We start from the raw sequence: 20,815 nt of genomic DNA on the forward strand, positions 1-20,815 counted from the left end.
CTCTCTCTTTCTCAAGAAAGAATTATGGCTATAGTAATCAAAATAGCATGACATTTGTGTCAAGATAGGGAAATAGATCAGTGTAACAAGAGTTCAGAAATAAACCCTGAACTTTGACAAAGGCCCAAGCCTTTTGTAGAGAAGAACAATTGGATATCCACATGCAGCAAAATGTTATTGAATATCTCTATGTATTTTAATTTTAATTTTGTTTTGGCCTGCAGATTACTTGAACATCAGATTGATCCTTTCAACGCTTTTTTAAAAACCATGTTAGGCAGGTTTGGTGTAGGCTTTACTATACAGCTAGTTTAGTCCCTTCCTGCTAAGACATGGCCTGTCAAGGGTCTCTGCTAATGCTGTGGGTGTTCAGCAAGGTCTCTCTCTTCAAGCTATCAGGAATACAAATATCTCTGATCTCTCAGGATTGTTATTTTATCGTTGTCAGGTAGTTGTTCTTGCCCAGCCTCATGAAGACTCCTTCTATATATATATGAGCACTTTAATATTTAGATAGTGATCCAAGGAGTCCCTTTTATAGATTTCTGGTACCTATCTGTTCTCTATTCCCTCATCTCTGGTACCTACCATGCCAAATCTAATCATTCCAGCCTCCAGAAACTTTAATCTCTATCGCCTTAGCTCAGCGGGATCACCTTGCTATGCTGTGCTGTATTCAGGAATGTGCCTCCAGACAAGAGTGATCTTAGGGCTTACTTTTTTGTTTTCCTTCTCTGGGAGGAGTCATAGATCTGTACTGCCTATTTTCTCATGTCTGAATATAAGTTTTTTACCCCGTTTATTTAATCTAGTTTTTCAGTTGTTTGCAATGGAAGGGCAGGTCATGGCATGTTGGAAGTGAATGTCTTCGACATCTTATTTATGTATTTATTTATTTAGATTTTATTTTTTATTCACACAGAGAGACACACAGAGAGAGAGAGGCAGAGGGAGAAGCAGGTTCCGTGAAGGGAGCTTGATGTGGGACTGGATCCTGGACCCTGGGATCGCACTCTGAGCTGAAGGCAGATGCTCAACCACTGAGCCACCCAGGCGTCCCTACATCTCTGTTTTAATTGAAAATTTTTATTTTCTTCTTAATTTTCTATTACTAATAAATTACATAACTAGCAAGTATAACTGGCAAAGAAATCTTGGAGTAGAGATGACTTTTTTGGGTAACCATATAGTCTATCTGGTAGGAGCAGAGTGCTTTCTAGTCTTGAGTGGGGGAACATAGATTCAAATATTTAGAAGTTGGTTTATTTTACAGGGATGGAATGAAGGGAATCTAATAAAGGCAAAGCAGATAAATAGTGATCCATTAAAAAATGTGCTGCTATACTCAGTTACTTTTGTGAGATTTTAGGATGGGGCAGATTAGCTAGGTCAAAATTGGAAAAGCTATCATCAAAGCTATTCTGAAATTCAGGAAAGCCAAATGAAGTATTATCCATAAAAATCGATAGGATTTAGAGTATATAAATAAGGAATGTCAGTATTTTAGGTGCTACAGTGGTGAAATGATACCTGATATGCATAACTTGGGAATCTATTTTAATTGTATATTTTCTTACTTAGGAAATCAAAGCTATTGTATCGATCAAGATCATATTCCTTTAATTTAATTTCATGATAGCTATTTTTTGGCAAAGAAAGAAGTTTAGTATTCTTTTTTTCTGGTCTCACTGGGATTAATTTCTGTATCTTCCTTATGTACTTCTGAGATTTTCTCCTTATGGTGTTTTAACACATTTTGGTACTATAGTATTTTGGTGGGTTTAATAACATTTAATTCTGGATTTAAATAATCCTTTTCACTAGAACTTTTATGAAAATAATCTGTTAGTCTTGTCACATTTGCACTTTCATGGGGTTTCAATAAACATAAACTGCTTACATGATTTATAATGTACTGTGAATATTTTCAAACCAATGCCATTTTTTTTCTTTTACCTTTTTGAATACAGATAACATTATAGTTGGGTTAATGGATGAAATACTCTTTTATAATATAATTCCAGAATATTGACTGGATCTACTTTATTACCTGTATTCTTCCTGATATTCAAATAAGGCTTATTATTTTTTGTTTTCTATGTTCATCCTCTCATTTCAGAAAAAGTGAAGATGGATAAAATATCTCTGTCTAGAATTAACCGTAGAAACATTTTTGGAGAAAACTTATTGTATCAGGCTGCTCTGCATAATGATGTTGATCTTATTCATCGTTATATAACAAAAGGGGGAAATGTTAATCAACCAAGTTATGCCGGTAAGTTGGGGTTACCACCCGCAATTATCTTGAGAGTAGTTTGTAGTTTCTGCTTAGTCACTCCTATGAAAGTATGGCAAAGTGGGTGAAAGGCAAGTCTCAAACGAAAAGCTTCAGGTAATTTTCCTGCTCAGGTAGCTGATCACCAGCATCACCCAGAGAAGTGGTAAGGTGGAGAGGGAAGGACAGGAGAAGAGCATTGTATTTCATCTTCAAAGATTACTCTTGCCTGGGGCCCACCAGGTGGGCTGTGCATAGTGGCCCTACACAAAAGGATGTGGTTCCTAGGGCTGACTTGCTGGCTTTGCATGGGCATTGTTACTGTGAGACTCAACTTTGAATGGAAGAGAAGTGAGCTCAAAAGCTGAAAGAAGCTGATGGTACACTGAGCTCTGAGGAAACTGAGATAACATGGTAGATGTACAGCAGGGGCAATGGCCAGGGAGATGGAGATAAGAGAGTATAAGGTAGAAAGGTGGGGCAAGGGGCTCAGAACACTCTTTCTGCAAGGCTGGATCTCTGGCACAGTCTTTTTTTGTGGAAAGAAGCTGATGTTTCCTGAAGGAGAATGATTCCTTAAAGATACTTAAGTACTTAGGGCACTGGGCTAAGCCTGGGTAGTACTTTTGTGTCTATACTTTTACTAGTGTTTCTAGACTTTCTCGGTTATGAAACAGTGCAGAAATTCTTACAATACAGAGATGAGCAGCAGAGTCCATGGACAAGCAGGTGTTTACAAGTGCACCCACAGCACTTACTTTAGCAAAGCATGCATTTTTGGTAATCAGGGTTTTAACAGGTTATTATTCTAAATTTCAGACCACTGTCCTATAACCTTCAACCTTGGATCCTTATGTGGTAGCCACAGCAGTTGCTCCCTTAATCTTGACAAATGTATGGTACTTGCTATTAGTCTCTATCTGCTTCTTAAGTTCAGGAGTAGCTCTTCATGCAGCTAACTTTACTTTGTGGATTTCCTAGGAATCTCTCAACTTATTTCTTTTCAATGGTCCTTTTCTGTGCCATTATTAGCGTACTTGGTGTCTCTTCCCTGCTTGTTTTTGGCCGTGCATTATGCACTTTCTCCTCAGATACTTCTGTGACCTTCATGAGTTCTTTACCTTTAACATACTTTCCTGGCTTTTTGAATTCTTATTCTCTACTTCTCCTTCTCACTGTGCATCTTAACTCTGGTCTTTACTTCTGATTATTCCATTTTATAAAATTGCAGAGGGCAGTGTTCTTAAAGACTTGACTATAACCATTTTCATCAGAGTCACCTGCAGTGTTTGTTTAAAATGTAGTTTGTTTAAAATGTTTATTTCACTCTCCAAAACAACACATGCATGGTCTCACAGTTAAAATCTGTAGGTTAAAATCTTAAAATCTGCTTTTTAACATTTTCCTAGATGATTTGTGTTCTCATTAAAGTTCAAGAACGACTGGCAAGAGATACATGACCTCCATGTAATATACCACTTCATTATAGTGAACTTTTACAGTATGACCTTAGTGTACCAGTTATTGTGGAAACAGAAAGATACATATACTAGAAAAGTTTAAATATATTATGTAATGCAGTCCAAAAAAGGATAAGTGCCTTTTGAGATATTCATATGATGTTATAATAACAGACCAGTGGTCTTATCATGGGTAACATTTGCATTTTAAGTCCTCATTTACATTTTATGATATATCTGTCTTTGATTTTAAAAAACAATTGTAATAGTTCTTCATCTATCAAAAACAAAGGTGACAACCAGGAAGTAGGCTGAAACTCTGATTACCCGCTACAGATCTCATAAAGCTTCTTTGCTAAAACCCTCTCAGACGGGAGGGATCCCTGGGTGGCGCAGCGGTTTGGCGCCTGCCTTTGGCCCAGGGCGTGATCCTGGAGACCCGGGATCGAATCCCGCATTGGGCTCCCGGTGCATGGAGCCTGCTTCTCCCTCTGCCTGTGTCTCTGCCTCTCTCTCTCTCTCTCTGTGACTATCAAAAATTAAAAAAAAAAAAAAAAAAACCCTCTCAGACTATTGCCTTGAGCATTATTTTACACCAAATTCTATCTGATTCCTAAGTCTGCAGCACATTAGAACTGAAAGGAAAGGTTGGCACAGTCCAGGATATTGATAACAGCAAGAAGTTTAACAGCAAGGCAAGAGACAGATAAAAACATAAAAATGAGAGGCAACATTGTTGAGGACTGTATAATGTAGAAGAGCATGAACTTATACTGTGGGTGTTAACAATTGATACATTAAAGTCTATAACTAATATTATGATGATCTTTATTAAAATATATTATTTTCTCTTTCTGGGAAATTTATAATCTTATAAAGCTTTAGAGATTTCCTTTAAGATGGTTAAAAGAAAATAATTGTTTAAGGATCTTCCAACCTTCAGATCTGGGAGATAATAATAATCTGTTGTCAAATGTGATCATCTTTATTTTGAAGGAGTGGTTTTACAACACAGAAGTGATCCATAGGGGAAGGAAAATTCTTTGTATGTTTGATTTCTTTCTGCATTCTGGTGTAGCCACTGGTCTGCAGTGGCTCTATCTGCAGAATAAAGATCCTTCTGGCTTTACTGATGCTGGGACATTCTTTCAACCTTAAGACTGATACTATTCAGGGGCACTGGGTGGCTCATTTCAGCTAGGTCTTAATTTCAGGGTCCTGGGATGGAGCCCCATGTGGTTGGTCCCTGAGTCAGGCTCCTCGCTCAGTGGGGAGTCTGCTGGAAATTCCCTGTGCCTCTGCCCCAATAAATAAATAAATCTTAAAAAAAAAACCCAAAAACAAACAAACAAACAAACAAAAAAAACCAAGGAACCAGCTACTGTTCCTCACTGGGTCATCTTTGCTTGGGTCACACTTAAAGTGGCATTTATTTTTTACTTCTCCCCTGAGGCCTGTCGTTTACACTGAATTACTGACCTGCAGTAGTTCTCTTCTTTGGGAATTTTCTGCAGTGAATTTAAAGTAGGAGGTTGGTTTTCCACTTTCCATTTACCTTATCTTTTAGTATTCTGACTCAGGGAAAACAAACTAATCTTTTGTTATGATTTTCTCATTCCAGTCGTTTTTTCCCCTTTTAGGAAACTAATTTTTATTGTAGCTTAAGCAAAACCTAATATAAGGAAAGAAAGTTTCCTAGGAGGAAGATCATCATCTACATTCTGAAATTAATAACTTTTGGATTTCTTACATTTCATTTTTCATCCTAGACCGGTGGCAGATAATCAAGTTAACCAGTGTGAGCTTTGATAAGCAAAGTTACACAGGTCCTGAAACCTAAACGAGTTCACACTTTTTATCAAATAGTACTTGGAGGGAGCTAATTTTTATGTTTTTAAAAATAGGTAGTCCTTAAATGGTTATGTTTCAAAAGTTCACATATGAGCTATTTATTTGAATTTTTTGTAACATTATGAAAAATTTTAAACATACAGAAAAGTTAAAAGAATTCCACAGTAAGCATCCATATACCTAATACCTAGATTCTACATACGTTTTTTTTTTCTACATACGTTTTTTATTACATGCTATAAAGGAAAAACACTCATGTATTTCTCCTCTACTTATATTCATAACACTTCTGATACCAGATGTGTGGGGTTTCAACACATTAAGCAATTCTCCAATACCAGCTGGATGTCCTGTAATTCAGTTCATTTCTGGCACTAATCTGTATTAGCACAGGTCCCACAGGTTAAGGGATCATTCAGCCACCCTCACTTCAGATGCCAGTCACAAGTACTGGGTTTTCCACAATTTCTGTTCAGTCTGGTTACAAATTGAAGATTCCCACAATCCCTTCCTTGGATTTGACCTCTTTCTAAAATTGCTCACAGAACTCAGGAAAACACATTTGCCATATAAGTTTATTATATAATCAAGGATATGACAAAGGTAAGATGAACACCCAGATGAAGATACAAAGAGGAAGGCCTGGAAAGTTTCCTTAGCACCGGAGCTTCTATCTCTGTGGAATTGGAATATGTCACCTTCCCAGCATGTTGATGTGTTGACTAATCTGGGAAAGTTCTCCAAACCCCAGAGTTCAGGGATTCTTTTTTTTTTTTTTTATAATAAATTTATTTTTTATTGGTGTTCAATTTGCCAACATACAGAATAACACCCAGTGCTCATCCCCTCAAGTGCCCCCCTCAGTGCCCGTCACCCATTCATCCCCACCCCCCGCCCTCCTCCCCTTCCACCACCCCTAGTTCGTTTCCCAGAGTTAGGAGTCTTTATGTTCTGTCTCCCTTTCTGATATTTCCCACACATTTCTTCTCCCTTCTCTTCTATTCCCTTTGACTATTATTTATATTCCCCAAATGAATGAGAACATAAACTGTTTGTCCTTCCCCAATTGACTTACTTCACTCAGCATAATACCCTCCAGTTCCAGCCATGTTGAAGCAAATGGTGGGTATTTGTCATTTCTAATGGCTGAGGAATATTCCATTGTATACAGAAACCACATCTTCTTTATCCATTCATCTTTCGATGGACACCGAGGCTCCTTCCACAGTTTGGCTATTGTGGACATTGCTGCTAGAAACATCGGGGTGCAGGTGTCCCGGCGTTTCATTGCATCTGAATCTTTGGGGTAAATCCCCAACAGTACAATTGCTGGGTCATAGGGCAGGTCTATTTTTAACTCTTTGAGGAACCTCCACACAGTTTTCCAGAGTGGCTGCACCAGGTCACATTCCCACCAACAGTGTAAGAGGGTTCCCTTTTCTCCACATCCTCTCCAACATTTGTGGTTTCCTGCCTTGCCAATTTTCCCCATTCTCACTGGTGTGAGGTGATCTCATTGTGGTTTTGATTTGTATTTCCCTGATGGCAAGTGATGCAGAGCATTTTCTCATGTGCATGTTGGCCATGTCTATGTCTTCCTCTGTGGGATTTCTCTTCATGTCTTTTGCCCATTTCATGATTGGATTGTTTGTTTCTTTGGTGTTGAGTTTCATAAGTTCTTTATAGATCTTGGAAACTAGCCCTTTATCTGATATGTCATTTGCAAATATCTTCTCCCATTCTGTAGGTTGTCTTTTAGTTTTTTTGACTGTATCCTTTGCTGTGCAGAAGCTTCTTATCTTGATAAAGTACCAATAGTTCATTTTTGCTTTTGTATCTTGCAAGAAGTTACTGTGGCCGAGTTCAAAAAGGGTGCTGCCTGTGTTCTCTAGGATTTTGATGGAATCTTGTCTCACATTTAGATCTTTCATCCAATAAATAACATCTTTTTAAAAAGAACTATAAATAGCTTTTTACAAATAAGAAGAAAATAAATATATATTTTTGAAGTGACTTCTGTGCATTCCTACCAGCTGGGTTACTTTAATGGAAGTACCTTGAGCTATAAATAAAGTTTTTTCCCCCTCTTCTCTGCAGAAAAATAGCTTGCAGCTAGCATTCTATATGAGCTAATAATGACTCTCTTACAGCCTTTTCATTTGAGGAGGGCAGGAATAGTTTCAAATATTTTACTTCTTTAAAAAAATTCTTTTTACTTTTTATATTTTTTCACAGCTGAGTTGGGAGTAGGAATTTGATTTGGCCTCAGATTTATTGAATCCATCTAATAATATAAGTTATTTTTATGGTAAGATTATCTTGTCTCATATAATCAAAGTATTTTCAAAGAAACAACATAGAGTTTTTATTCTAAGGACAAGCACAAGACATGAAGATAGCAAACATAAATACCATTTTCTTTTTGTATAATAGGTTGGACAGCACTTCACGAAGCTAGTGTAGGAGGATTTTATCAGGCAGCAAGTGAACTATTAAAAGGTGGAGCACATGTGAATATCAAAGGAATGTACCAGATCACTCCTCTACATGATGCTGTGATAAATGGCCATTATAAGGTATGTGATGCTTTTGTTTGCAAAGCAAATACTAAGTTTTACGAGTATTAAAAATCTCTAGAGCCTATCAACAGAAATTGAGTTTTAGTTCATTCTGCTAGTGGATACTCAGAATATGTAATAAAATTTTACTGTGTTGTAGATTTGTTGTTCCCAATATCGTAGATGCCATTTTACATGTTACCTTTAATAAGTACAGATCATGTTTTAATTATACATAGTATTTTTTTTTAACTTACACTTCTTCAAGATTTTTTCAGTGTGGTGCTTTATAGGTTTTACCAGAAAGTTTCCTGCTTGTAGTGTTACACAGTGACATCCAGTCCTGGTAGGAGGCATCCAGCTTTATGGACATTAATGTCACTTTCAGCGTCTCTTGGTCTAATGATCAGCCAGGATATATTAGCATAGATGTGCCAGTGGTTAAGGTATCAATACTGCAATGGTTAAGGTATCAAAATACTGCAGTTCCATACAAGTCAGTTAATAGTAGGTGCAGTAATAGTAATTTTAATTAAGGTGATTGATTCCAGCACATACAGTTTATTTCAGAAGTCACTTAAGCTCTGAGCTTCCCAGACATTTTTCTCATTAAGGCACCATACTACAGGACTGAAGCATTTGCTGAAAATACCTTGTTACTTGTTTTAGATACTGGAAGTTGTCTCTGGGTTCAAACTCCTAGGGTAGGAAAGGGAGATAATCAGCTGGGCTCAAGAAGTTATGTTCTACATACTTCAGAAGAAATGTCTAACAAGAAGGGCAGGAGAAGCCTACTGGGAACCACAGGCATAACAGATGGAGCGTTCCCTTCCTAATGTGAAATAGTTCTTCAGGAAAGTTTAAGCTCTTTTTCCTTTTTTGATTATGTATCACTTGCTAGTAGGTGGTCGCACATTGAAAAGAGCTCTATGGGGAGAGAGTTCTGCTTGGGGCCTAATTTAATGGCCAGAAGAATGCAGGTTTGAACCAGTGATGGTGTGAGCCCTCTCTGTCCTTTACCCCTCTTTAAAGCTGGCCTCCATTAGAGAGAAACCTCATGCCAAAGCACTTCTCCCTCTCCTCATGGCCCAGGGCTGACCTATCCTAGTCAGGAGTCTTTTCTCTGAGCACTTTACTTTGTATTCTTTTCTTTCTCAGTTCCTCTTTTGTCCTATCTGTAACTTGGCTTTAGGCAATTTCTGCTTCCCAGGCTAGAACTGGTTATCTCCTGTCTGCCCTTTGCAGATAGGTAGCGTTCTCTTACTCTCTCAGTGATGTAAGAGACTAAAGACACATGCCTCTGACTCCATGATTTCCACACTACTTATCTCACCCCCTCTTGCCAAACTGTATGTTCTTATGACTCATGTGCTTCTGGCACTGTGGCGTATCCTGACTGACTGACAAGACAGAGGTGGAGGTCTAGAGACTGGCCTTGAGAATTAAAAGCTGAAACCCAGTGAGGTGAAGTCACTGTCTTCTTTGTTCTCTTCCCCCTCTGTTTAACAGTGGGGGCCCCAAAAAGTTGCTTAACCTAGCCCAAGAGAGATTTCCAAAACTCCAGGTCAGTTCTGGACTGACTTAAGAACCAAAGTCTTAAGAATCAAAGTAGGGCAAGACATTGATCTGGATGATGGAGTAGGGATGTTGGGAGTGTCAGATGAGGATCTAGGCTAACCTTGGGGGAATCTCTTATGTAATGCAAAGATGATCAGAAGAAAGATTTAGACTCTGAGTATTGTATTGCTCCGATGCCTTAGTTGGTACAAGACTAAAGATGTCAGATAGGTAAGCCCTGGGAGCCTGATGCTGGATTCAGCACCTGGAGTGTGAGCTTCTTAAATATTTCAGAGTTGGAGGAACTTGAATATATACTGTCTTAAGGAATTGACTTTTATACTAAAAGATGAGAGATACTAAAAGATAATACCCTATTTTTTAAAAAGTGAAAAGCCATTAATATTTGCAGTAGTCTAAATCTTTAGAGACAGAAATAAGAATAAGAAGGGAAGGTAGAGAGTGGGGAATGGAGAGTAACAGGTCATGGTTAAAGGGTTTCTTTTAGGGGGATTAAAATATTCCAAAATCAGATTATGATTATAGTTACACAACTCTCTCAATATACCAAAGAACATTGAATTATATTTTTTAAATGGGTCAGTTGTATGTCATGTGACTTATATCTCAATAAAACTGTTAAAAAGAAATACATTTTTTAAATGTGGAAAAGGTGAAATTTGAGAATTATAGATGATTGGCTCATTATGATTGCTTAGAAAAATCAGGAATAAATTATTAGATACATGGGAGACATTTATATAAGAATGTAGTGGTCTTTGAGAATCTGTAGGCATTACTAAGAACAAGTCTTGTCAAATTAACATTGACTCCTTGACTTCTCTTTTATTAGGCTTACTTTGTTAATGGGTGAAGGGAATGGCATTGACAAATTGATGTAAGCTATCGTGGTTTTAACAAAGCTTTTATTTGATGAAGTGTTCTGTGGTGTATGAGTATGAGATGTTGAATTGGAGATTGGTTGACAGTGTTACTAGGGTTCACATATACTGAAAAAATATCCCTCAGACATAGTGATTATGCATTTTATGTGTATCGAGTGAACTCCATTATCTAGTTTGATTATATATTCTGTTATACCATAAAGAGCCAAACTGGGATGCCTGGGTGGCTCAGTGGTTGAGCATCTGCCTTCGGCTCAGGGCGTGATCCTGGAGTCCCTCAACAGGCTGGAACACAACTGTGTTTTGTTGTGAGAATTTTAAAGAAACCTCATACATCATAGCATTTTACTCATATTTATGAGTATTTACCTGAGCCTACATCTCTAACAGATAAGTGCTTTTTTTTTAACACCCACAATATCATCTCACTTAATAAATATTGACAGTTTCTTAATACCATACAATACCCAGTCCATATTCAGATTTCCCAGGTTATCTAAAAAATATGTTATTATTATTATTATTATTAAGATTTTACTGATTTCTTTGAGAGAGAGCGAGAGCGAGAGAGCACGAGCAGGAGCAAGGGCAGGAACCCGATATAGAGGTTGATTCCAGGACTCTGGGATCATGACCTGAGCCAAAGGCAGACACTTAACTGACTGAGCTAACCCCAAGCACCCCTAAAAGATGTGTTTTTATAGCAAGTTTTTGTTTGAATCAGTATCAATCAAGGTTCATTGTGGCTCTTAAATATATTTTAACCTATAACAGTCCTTCCTCTTTTTTGTGTTTTCTTATGTCTTCTAGAATCTGGGTCTTTGTCTTGAAGAATTTCTTAAACTCTGGATTTGGCTAATTTTTATTTTTGTGGTGTTGTATAGCTTGTTTCTTCTTATGTTTTTTTGCAAATGGATAATCTATTTAGAGACCACAGTCTGGGTGCTAGATGTGCTCATTGGTATTGGAAACTGTTGCTTTTAGGCATTTTCAGTAAAATACATATTTTTCAAGTTAGAGGATATATGAAGAAAAATAATGAGTTCATACTGATATTTCTATTTTAAATTTAATATTGTAGATTTATATTAATTTTGATTTCATATTCATCTCTTTCTCTAAGGCTCAACATTTGTTTTTGCTACATTAATTTACTTCTTTATTGTATAATATACTTAAAATATTACTATTAGCAATATTATTATTAATATTAACACTATTATTATTATTAACAATAAAACTACTAGTGAAATTTTTTGTAGTTCCCTTTTTTTTTCTTTTAAAGATTTTATTTATTCATGAGAGACACAGAGAGAGAGGCAGAGGAAGAGGAAGAGGCAGGCTCCCTGTGCGGCACCCGATGTGGGACTTGATCCCCAGGGACTCCAAGATCACGCTCTGAGCCAAAGGCAGATGCTCAACCACTGAGCCACTGGGGCATCCCTTGTAGTTCTTTCTGTTTTATGCATATTTCACTAGCAGAGTATAGTCAAGATACTGTCTTTTCAAGTACTCGAAAGAATTTTATTCTGAGTACTGTGATAAGCAAAATGAGTCAGAGAAAGATGAATACTTTATGATTTCACTCACATGTGGAATTTAAGAAACTAAACAAACGAACAAGGGGGAGAAACGGGGGGGAGGAACCAAGAAACAGACTCTTAGCTATAAAGAACAAAATGATGATTACCAGAAGGGGTCTGGACAAGGGGATGGGTGAAATAGGTGATGGGGTTGAAGGAGTGCTTTTGTTTTGACGATCACTGGGTGACGTATGGAAGCAATGAATCACGTATTTTATACTAAAACTATTATTACCTGTGTGTTAACTAACTCAAATTTGAATAAAAACTTTCAAAAAAGAATTTTATTCTCTATCCTACTTGTTTCTAACATAAGGAAGTCAGCTGATTTTAGAGGGAAGAAAGCATTTGATTCAATAGTATGATTAAAGGTTAAAATCCATAAGCAAACTTAAAGTAAAAGTATATTTTCTTAAGGAGTCTACTATTTGATAAGCCAAAGAAATGGGGATTGTGATATCACAATTTCTTTGTCACTTCTTTGAAATGGCTCTGCTTGTTCTATTTAAGAACCTGTGGTAGCTTTAACATATGTCCACAAATTTTTTAATACTCCTCCTTTCAAAAGGTAGAGCCTGATTCTCTTCCCCAAGATTGTAGGCTGAACTGTCAGTGACTTGCTTCCAACAAATAGAACATGGCAGAGGTGACAGTACACGACTTCTGAAGCTGGATTATAAGTATCATAGCTTCTTCCTTGTTCTCTCTCTTCTCTTGCTTTTGGTTCATTATATGAGGAAAGCCAGGTGTATATGGAGGATACCACAGTGCTCAATGGACAGGTCTACATGGCAATGAACCAAGGTCTCCGTCCCATAGCTGTGTGACCAAAGCATCTTAGGAAACACCTTCCAGCCCCAGTCAGGCTTTTACATAATTGTATCTCCAGCCATCCTCTTGACTACATCCATATAAGAAACTAATCTCTACACCTCCAGCCCACAGCAGTGTCTCCCAGCATCACTCGCTTGGGACCTCCATCCTCACCTTAGCTTGAAATGGACCCCAATGGCTCCTCCTCCACCAGGGGCTCCTGCAGATGCTCTGTCTCCTGCGGATGCAGAGTGCAAATGTATCTCCTTCAAGAAGAGCTACTGCTTCTCCTGCCCCATGGACAGTGCCAAGTGTGCCCAGGACTGTATCTGTAAGGAAGCATTAGACAAGTACAGCTGCTGTGCCTCCTGTGGAGGAAAGCCTGTTACAGATGTAAATAGACCAACATGTACAAACCTGCAAGTTTTTTTTTACTTTTTTTATCCTACCTGGACTCAGTTGCTGCATTCCTGATTCTGTAAAATATTTGAATGACAGTAATCTCATCTAGACTATTCTGGCAAAAAAATAAAAATAAAAAATGAATAAAGAATAAAGAAGACAGAGATAGAACCTGATACAAAAGCACCTGCCTGTGCTTCTCCCAAATTCCTGACCCACAGAAACTGTGGGATTATAAATATTTATTATTCTTTTGGCCACTTTGTTTGGGGGTAATTTGTTAGGTAGTAACACAGAGCTAATATAAAACCTAAATGTAGGTTTAAAATAAGAAGGAGGGGTGCCTGAATGGCATAGTTGGTTGGCCATCCAATTTTTGGTTTCAGTTCAGGTCTTGCTCTCAAGGTCATGGGATCAAACCCCACTTGGGCGCCCAGTGCAGAGTCTGCTTAAGACTTATTCCCTCTCCCTCAATGCCTCCCACTTGTGCTCATTCTCCCTCTCTCAAATAAATAAACCTTTCAAAAAAGGGGGGGAGATACTCAGCAAAAGTCATTTATTTACTGCCTTTTGGTGAGAAAAGAGCATTTCAAGTTAGAAGATAGTAAAGTAGGCTTCAGAATTCATAATATTAAGACTATAGAGGGAAATGGTAAGTGTGGATATTTGGTGAAGCAAGACTATCCATCCATTGCCTAAGTCAGGGACTGCCAAAGTAATGTATCCACTCCCTTGGAATCATCAACTCAGATTTCCAGGAAAGTGGGCCTCTAGCCCTTGCCTTTTCCCTTCTTCCAGTCCCCTTTCTCATGCTCCTTGATTCTGAGTCACTCTCATACTACATGGGTTATTATTTGACACAAAACTTCCAGAGATAAATAATATAGTCCTTTTGGCAACTCCCTTACAAAACTTCTTTCCTAAAAGAAAGCTGTGTACTCGATATTTTCTTTGCTGAACAATACGTGAAGATCTAGACATAAATTTGTTATCTTGTTATACTGGCTTATATATGAATTATAGATTTTATTATATTTATTTTATTTTCAAGTTCCCCATCTAGCATTAAATTGTCATAATAAAATAGTTTGAAAAGCAGAATTGCCAAGTCTTAATAATTTTTAAAGGATCTGGCTTATATTGTCCCTTTATGGTGTTATGTTTTTCTCTCCTAGAATGCTTTGTTATTAAAAAAAAGAATATATATATATTTAATTTGGAGGTATATAAAATTTACAGAAATTCACATCCTTTTTGTCATTCCAGATATTAACATGAAAATGTAGGCTCCTTTTAGTGTAGTGCTGTGTAAAGTCTGCTCCCCACATCTTCCTTGATTACATGCATTCTTTTATTAAATAATATTTATTGAATATTTACTCTAAGCTAGACACTGAGGCACTGGGAATATAAAGATGATTAAGATATATATGTAGTAGAAGCTTGGAAGCAACTTAAACATCTGTCAGTAGGATACTGGTTAAGTAAAGTAAATAAATATAAATTAATTATTGAATGTACTATTCAATAGTACATTGACTAGTAGAGTATTAACTCAGCTTCTAAAAATAACGAAGTTGATTTTATACTGATATGGTACAATCTCTAAGCTCTGTTGTTCAGGTGTGAGACATAGAGGAATGTATATAATATATGACCACTTGCATAAGAAAAAATGAGTATACATATGTATATACCTGTTGGACTAGATTGACTGTGGAAAAATTCAGAAGAAACTATAGCCAGGGCTTAGGAAAAAATTGGATGACTGGAGGACAGGGGTAGAGGAGGGGAAAATATTTCTCATATATTTTAATGAGCCTTCTGTATTTTGAACTATATTCATTAATATCCTATTCAAAAATAATTAATTTTAAAAGAAAAACATAGCCCCACCCTCAGAAACCTTAGCCTACAGGAGAGACAGATATATAAGAAATAACAATAATAATATATATTGGGCAAGGTGATAAAATATATACCTAAAAGAAGGGAGAGGTCATTTTTCTCTAGAGTAGTAATGAATGGAAGGAAGGTCAGGGCGCACTTCACGGAGGAGGTTGCTTTGAGGAGTACTAACAGATTAAGGGTTGACTGTTTTTTCCCTCACTCTGAGGAGGAGCAGCAGCAACATAGATATAGATGGAAGACATAACAATCTCCTGAAATCTGTTATATTTACTACTCCAGAACCCAGTGCTAATTCTTGGTATATCTGCTGGCTTCATTTCACCAGCACCTAAGCTATATACATTTCTGACCTGTCCTTCCTCCTTCAGTCCCTCTCTCCTTTCCTCTCCCTATCGGCCCCTTCCTCTCTTTTTCTCTCCCTCTCTCCCTTTTTTTTGTAAGAGAAGGATTTGTATATCAACAAATTATGATTCACTAGCAATTACATAAATTTTTTTATTGGGAAAAGTTGTTATAGGTAAACCCAAACTCTGTTATTAAAAAAGATATCAGAGGGGCATCTGAGTGGCTCAGTGGTTGAGTGTCTGTCTGCCTTTGGCTCAGGTTGTGATTCTGGGGTCCTGGGATTCAGTCACCGTGTCAGGCTCCCTGCAGGGAGCCTGCTTCTCCCTCTGCCTGTGTCCCTGCCTCTCTCTTTCTCTGTGTCTTTCATGAATAAATAAATAAAATCTTAAAAAAAGAAGAAATATTAGGGACGCCTGGGTGGTTTAGCGGTTGAGTGTCTGCCTTCGGCTTAGGGCTTGATCTGGGATCAAGTCCCGCAATCCCAGGATAGAGACTGTCATCAGGCTCCCCATGGGAAGCCTGCTTCTCCCTCTGCCTATGTCTTTGCCTCTCTCTCTGTGTCTCTCATGAATAAATAAATAAAATATTTTTTAAAAAGTAAAAGAAATAACAGATGTTGCTTACTTAGAGTTATATGCTAGCACACATTTACAATAATGTACTTTTTCTTTGGATATGCTCACGTGAACAATCTTCCTGTAGGTGGCAGAGTTACTTCTTTTGAACGGAGCTGATCCGTTACTTAAGAGTGACAATGGAAAATGTGCTTTGGATGAGGCCAAAGATTCATGTATGAAGCGCCTCCTTGAGAAATATGTTCCTAAATATCAAAAACATTATCTTACATCAGGTAAGATTAAACTGTGTTATATTTGTTCATTATATTGATAGAGAGTTATAGAAATTGGATTTAGAATTATAGAAATTAAATTTCTTTTCCTAAGTTTTGAGAAGACCCATCCAGGGGTGTCCTTGCTCCATTCATGTAGTAAACCACATGGACTTGTTTGCAAATGCACATAATGGAAAGACGCACTTTTTCCTTCTTGTGCATTGCAAACAGTTAAGTTGAAAATTTTTTGACTGAAAAACATGATATGATGTGAATTATATTTGACTGTATCTTTTTGATAAGTATGACCAGGATTGTTTATTTCCATTTCCATTCCCTAAGAATATTTTCTTATGGCTGTATTTTTACCCTGTCATCTATTATACTGGTAAAAATTGAACTACAAAAGAACTAGATTTATAGTTGTCAATAAGAAGATTATAAGAATGATTTACATGCATGGCGCTTTCTTTATATTCCCCTTAAATTTTTTGATAAGGTCACACATTCCTCTACTCAAAACCTAGTAGTGGCTCTCCATTTAATCTAGAAGAAATGTCAGTATCCTTACAGTGGCCTATAGACCCCTGATCTATAGGGGTCTGATCTATCAGCCAGCCATCCTACCAGTTAACTTCTATCACCCTCTACCTATGGCACTCAACTCCAGTAACACTGGCCTCCTTGCTGTTCCTCCCCCACGTCCTTCAAGTCTTAGTTCAAATGTCATTTCAGGAAGGCCTAGACTATCCTATTTAAAACTGCAACCTAAAACAAAACAAAACAAAACAAAACAAAAGAAACAAAAAACCCCTGCAACCTGCCTCCTTCCCACCCTCACTGTATTAATTATCTATCCCTATGCATCAATTACCCAAAATTTAGCATCTTAAAACAACAAACGTTAATTATATCTCACAATTTCTGAGGATAAGAAGTCTGGAAGCCTGGGACGTCTGGGTGGCTCAGCGGTTGAGTGCCTGCCTTCAGCTCAGGACATGATCCTGGAGCCCCGGGATCAAGTCCCGCATCAGGCTTCCTGCAAGGAGCCTACTTCTCCCTGTGCCTGTGTCTCTGCCATTCTCTCTCTGGGTCTCTCATGAATAAATAAATAAAATATTTTTTAAAAAGAAAAAAAGAAGAAGTCTGGAAGCCTTTTAACTGAGTAACCAGTTCTGGATCAGGATCTCTTACAGTTTGCAGCCAGACTATTAGTAAGGGATGGTGAGCTCAAGGCTCAGCTAAGACAGGAAAATCCACTTTCAGGCTCACTCCCATGGTTCTTGGCAGGCCTCAGCTCCCCGCTGCTTGCTAACTGGAGGCTTCAGTTACTTGCTGCATGAGCTTTTTCCATAGGCCTGACGTCCTGGCAGCTGGGTCAGAAAGTGATCCAGGAGAGATAATGCACCCAAGACAGAGGGCACAAGCTTCCTATAACTCAATCTTGAAAGTGATATACAACCACTTCTACTATATTCTATTTGTTGTAAGTAAGTCACTAAGTCTGGGAAGTTCTACCTTTTGAAAGGAGGAATATCAAAAACTTTATGAATGTATTTTACAAACTGCCACACTCACTCCGGTCCCTCTTACTCTACTCTACTATTATATTTAACCTTTTACCATAGCACTTAACAGCTTGTAACACATTATATGATTTGTTAATTTTTAGTCTCTCCCCACCAGAATCTAAGCTCCATGAAGGGAAGGACCTTTATTTAGTCTGGTGATGAGTACTAAATGCCTTGTATACAGCAGGCATTCAGTAAATATTTGTTGAGTAAGTAGTGTATTAGTCCTTTTAAACCAAACAAATTCTTTACCTTCAAGAGTTATGTATGTGCTTCATTCACTTTTATTAAGCTATATTTTATTGTATTAATATTTAAAGATTTTCTTTATTTGAGAGAGAAAGAGAGCAAGAGAGAGAGAGCAAGCAGGGGGAGGGAGTGGGAGAAGCAGACTTCCTGCTGAACAGGGAGCCCAATGATGTGGGGCTTTATCCCAGGACCCCAGGATAGTGACCTAAGCTGAAGGCAGTTGCTCAACCAGCTGAGCTACTTAGGCACCCCATTAAACTGTATTTTAATAAAAATATCTCTAAAGAGGTAACTGTTTGAATGTTTGAATGCTTTTGACTAAAGAATAAGACTTGGATCAAAACACCCTGCTTTATAATAAAGAGATAAGTTCATTGCTAACTAAAGGACACCAAGAAGAAATTAATTAATGGTTCTTTTAGAACAAACGACTTCTTCCCCTGTAGCCCATTCTCATCAGAAAATAAGAGGGAGAGGGTCCTTGGGTGGCTCAGTTTGATAAGCATCTGCCTTTGACTCAGGTCATGATCCCATGGTCCTGGGATGGAGCCCTACATAGGGCTTCCTGCTCAGCAGGGAGTCTGCTTTTCCCTCTGCCTTTCACCCCTGTTTGTGATCTCTCTCTCTCTATCTCTCTGTCAAATAAATAAGTAAAATCTAAAAAGAAAAAAAATAAGAGAGACACACTATACTTTGTTGAGGCCAGGTCTATAAAAGCACATTGAGATAGATTATTCATATTTACATTCATTGAGATAGATTATTGCACTCAAATTTATATTTCAAGCTATATGAGAAATTACAGATATTCACTTGAAGGCAAAAGGATGTGTATTTTTACATTTTTGCTTTAATAATCTGCTTAATTGCTTGACTTCTCTGTTTTATGGTAGCATGCATTGTTTTGCTATTCTGAGAGTGGTTTCTCCAGCATTTTAGCCCTTTCTCCAAATCCAGAATCTCCCATTCACCAGTGCCCACTTCTGACAGATTTTTACCCAAGGAGATTTCATTCATGGAAAGGAATCCCAACCCTTTCTTCTTAGGAGTTAGTTCCCACTCTTCCCTTGTAAGGGAATTTACCAAGGTGGTATTATGCTTCATCAAGTGGTTTGAATATTTCTTAAGTTTGAACTTTCAAAATCTGTGATTAATTATCAGCCTACTTATCAGTATAAATGAAGAGGTAATTTACTTAATAATTTACTTAAATAATATCAAACAGTATTTGTTTTTAAATTTCAGTTGAAGAGTTTTTAATTCTAGGAATGATGGATAAAGAACCTTCCTCATGCAATATATATTTGGTGCTTTTCTCTCGAAAAGTATAATACATCTACTTGGTATAGGACAAGAGTTCATTCTTACTAACTTTACAGCCTGGAGTAAATTAGCCCTCTCAATTTTCTCATCTGTAAATGTGGGCTTATAGTATCTATTCTGCTACCTATATATCTGGGATTGTTACTATGAGGATGGGAGTTGATGTATATAAAATACTTCCATACAATATTTTATACATGACAGAGCTTAGGATGACAGAGTGAAAAAAGTTACAGCTACATCACCACCTCAGAATTTACATCTGTGTAGTGATTTTTTTGTTTGTTTTGTTTTGTTTTTAGTTGGTTATACTAAAGCATATAAACTCTTAAAAGAGAGAGGATAAAAGCCCTTTCTTGCTTCCAGATTCTCTTAGGAACCATGCCCAAAATGCTGGTTCCTGTAAAACATTTTTCTGCTCTTTTTAAAAAAGATTTTATTTAGTTATTTGACAGAGACAGAGAGAACTCAAGCAGAGGGAGCAGCAGGCAGATGGAGAGGGAAAAGCAGGCTACCTGCCCTGGGATCCATGGGGCTCAATCCCAGGATCTTGGGGTTATGACCTGAGCCTAGGCAGATGCTTAACCGACTGATCCATCCAGGTGTCCCCTTTTGTATCCTGTTTGTTTGTTTGTTTGTTTATTTATTTCTACTCTTTTATTTTAGAACCAAAATTAGAAGGCACACAGTCCTTTCTGCTCTTGAAAAATAATAATAACAAAATTAATAATGGAGCACTTTCTTTGTGCCAGTAACTCCTCCAAACTCTTTACATGGATTATCTTATTTAATTTTCATAACAATTCTATAAGATAAGGACTATCACTACTTTCATTTTATGGAGATGAGGTAGAGATATTAAGAAATTTACCCAGAGTGATCCAGCTGCTAAGTAAATGAGTGAGTAAAGATAGAAACTCAGGAGTAGGCTGCAGAGACTGTGCTCCCAGCTCCTTTGCTTCATTGAGGGACATTCTGTATGTCTACTCTCTCTTGTATGAGTTGAATAGGTGAATACTAGGCCTCATTATGCACATTATAATATGATTGCAGTCATGAAAACTATCCCCAAGAAACAAAATGTTCTTTATCCCAGTTATGTCCCTGTTAAAATATTTTTACATTTCTAGTTCACAATGTATTTAAAGAATTCTATATTGTTTACATATCACATCTAAGA

The 20,815-nt window shown here is 37.4% G+C and overlaps 1 protein-coding gene and 1 pseudogene across 8 annotated transcripts in view; both read left to right on the forward strand.

Annotated features, from left to right (window-relative positions):
• The window catches only part of ANKRD31 (ankyrin repeat domain 31), a 118,928-nt gene that overhangs the window by 42,912 nt on the left and 55,201 nt on the right, over positions 1-20,815 (forward strand). For all 8 annotated transcript variants that reach the window (XR_012015920.1, XM_072795029.1, XM_072795060.1 and 5 more), the window contains 3 exons: positions 2,120-2,275; positions 8,020-8,162; positions 16,363-16,510. Coding sequence is in view for 7 of the 8 variants with exons in the window: in XM_072795029.1 (XP_072651130.1) it covers positions 2,120-2,275; positions 8,020-8,162; positions 16,363-16,510 (447 nt within the window). In the remaining variant the exon portion in view is untranslated. The remainder of the gene's footprint in view (positions 1-2,119; positions 2,276-8,019; positions 8,163-16,362; positions 16,511-20,815) is intronic.
• Positions 13,188-14,682, forward strand: LOC140610804 (metallothionein-2-like; annotated as a pseudogene).

This window comes from Canis lupus, chromosome 2 (genome assembly GCF_048164855.1).
Source record: "Canis lupus baileyi chromosome 2, mCanLup2.hap1, whole genome shotgun sequence".
Taxonomy (NCBI): domain Eukaryota; kingdom Metazoa; phylum Chordata; class Mammalia; order Carnivora; family Canidae; genus Canis; species Canis lupus.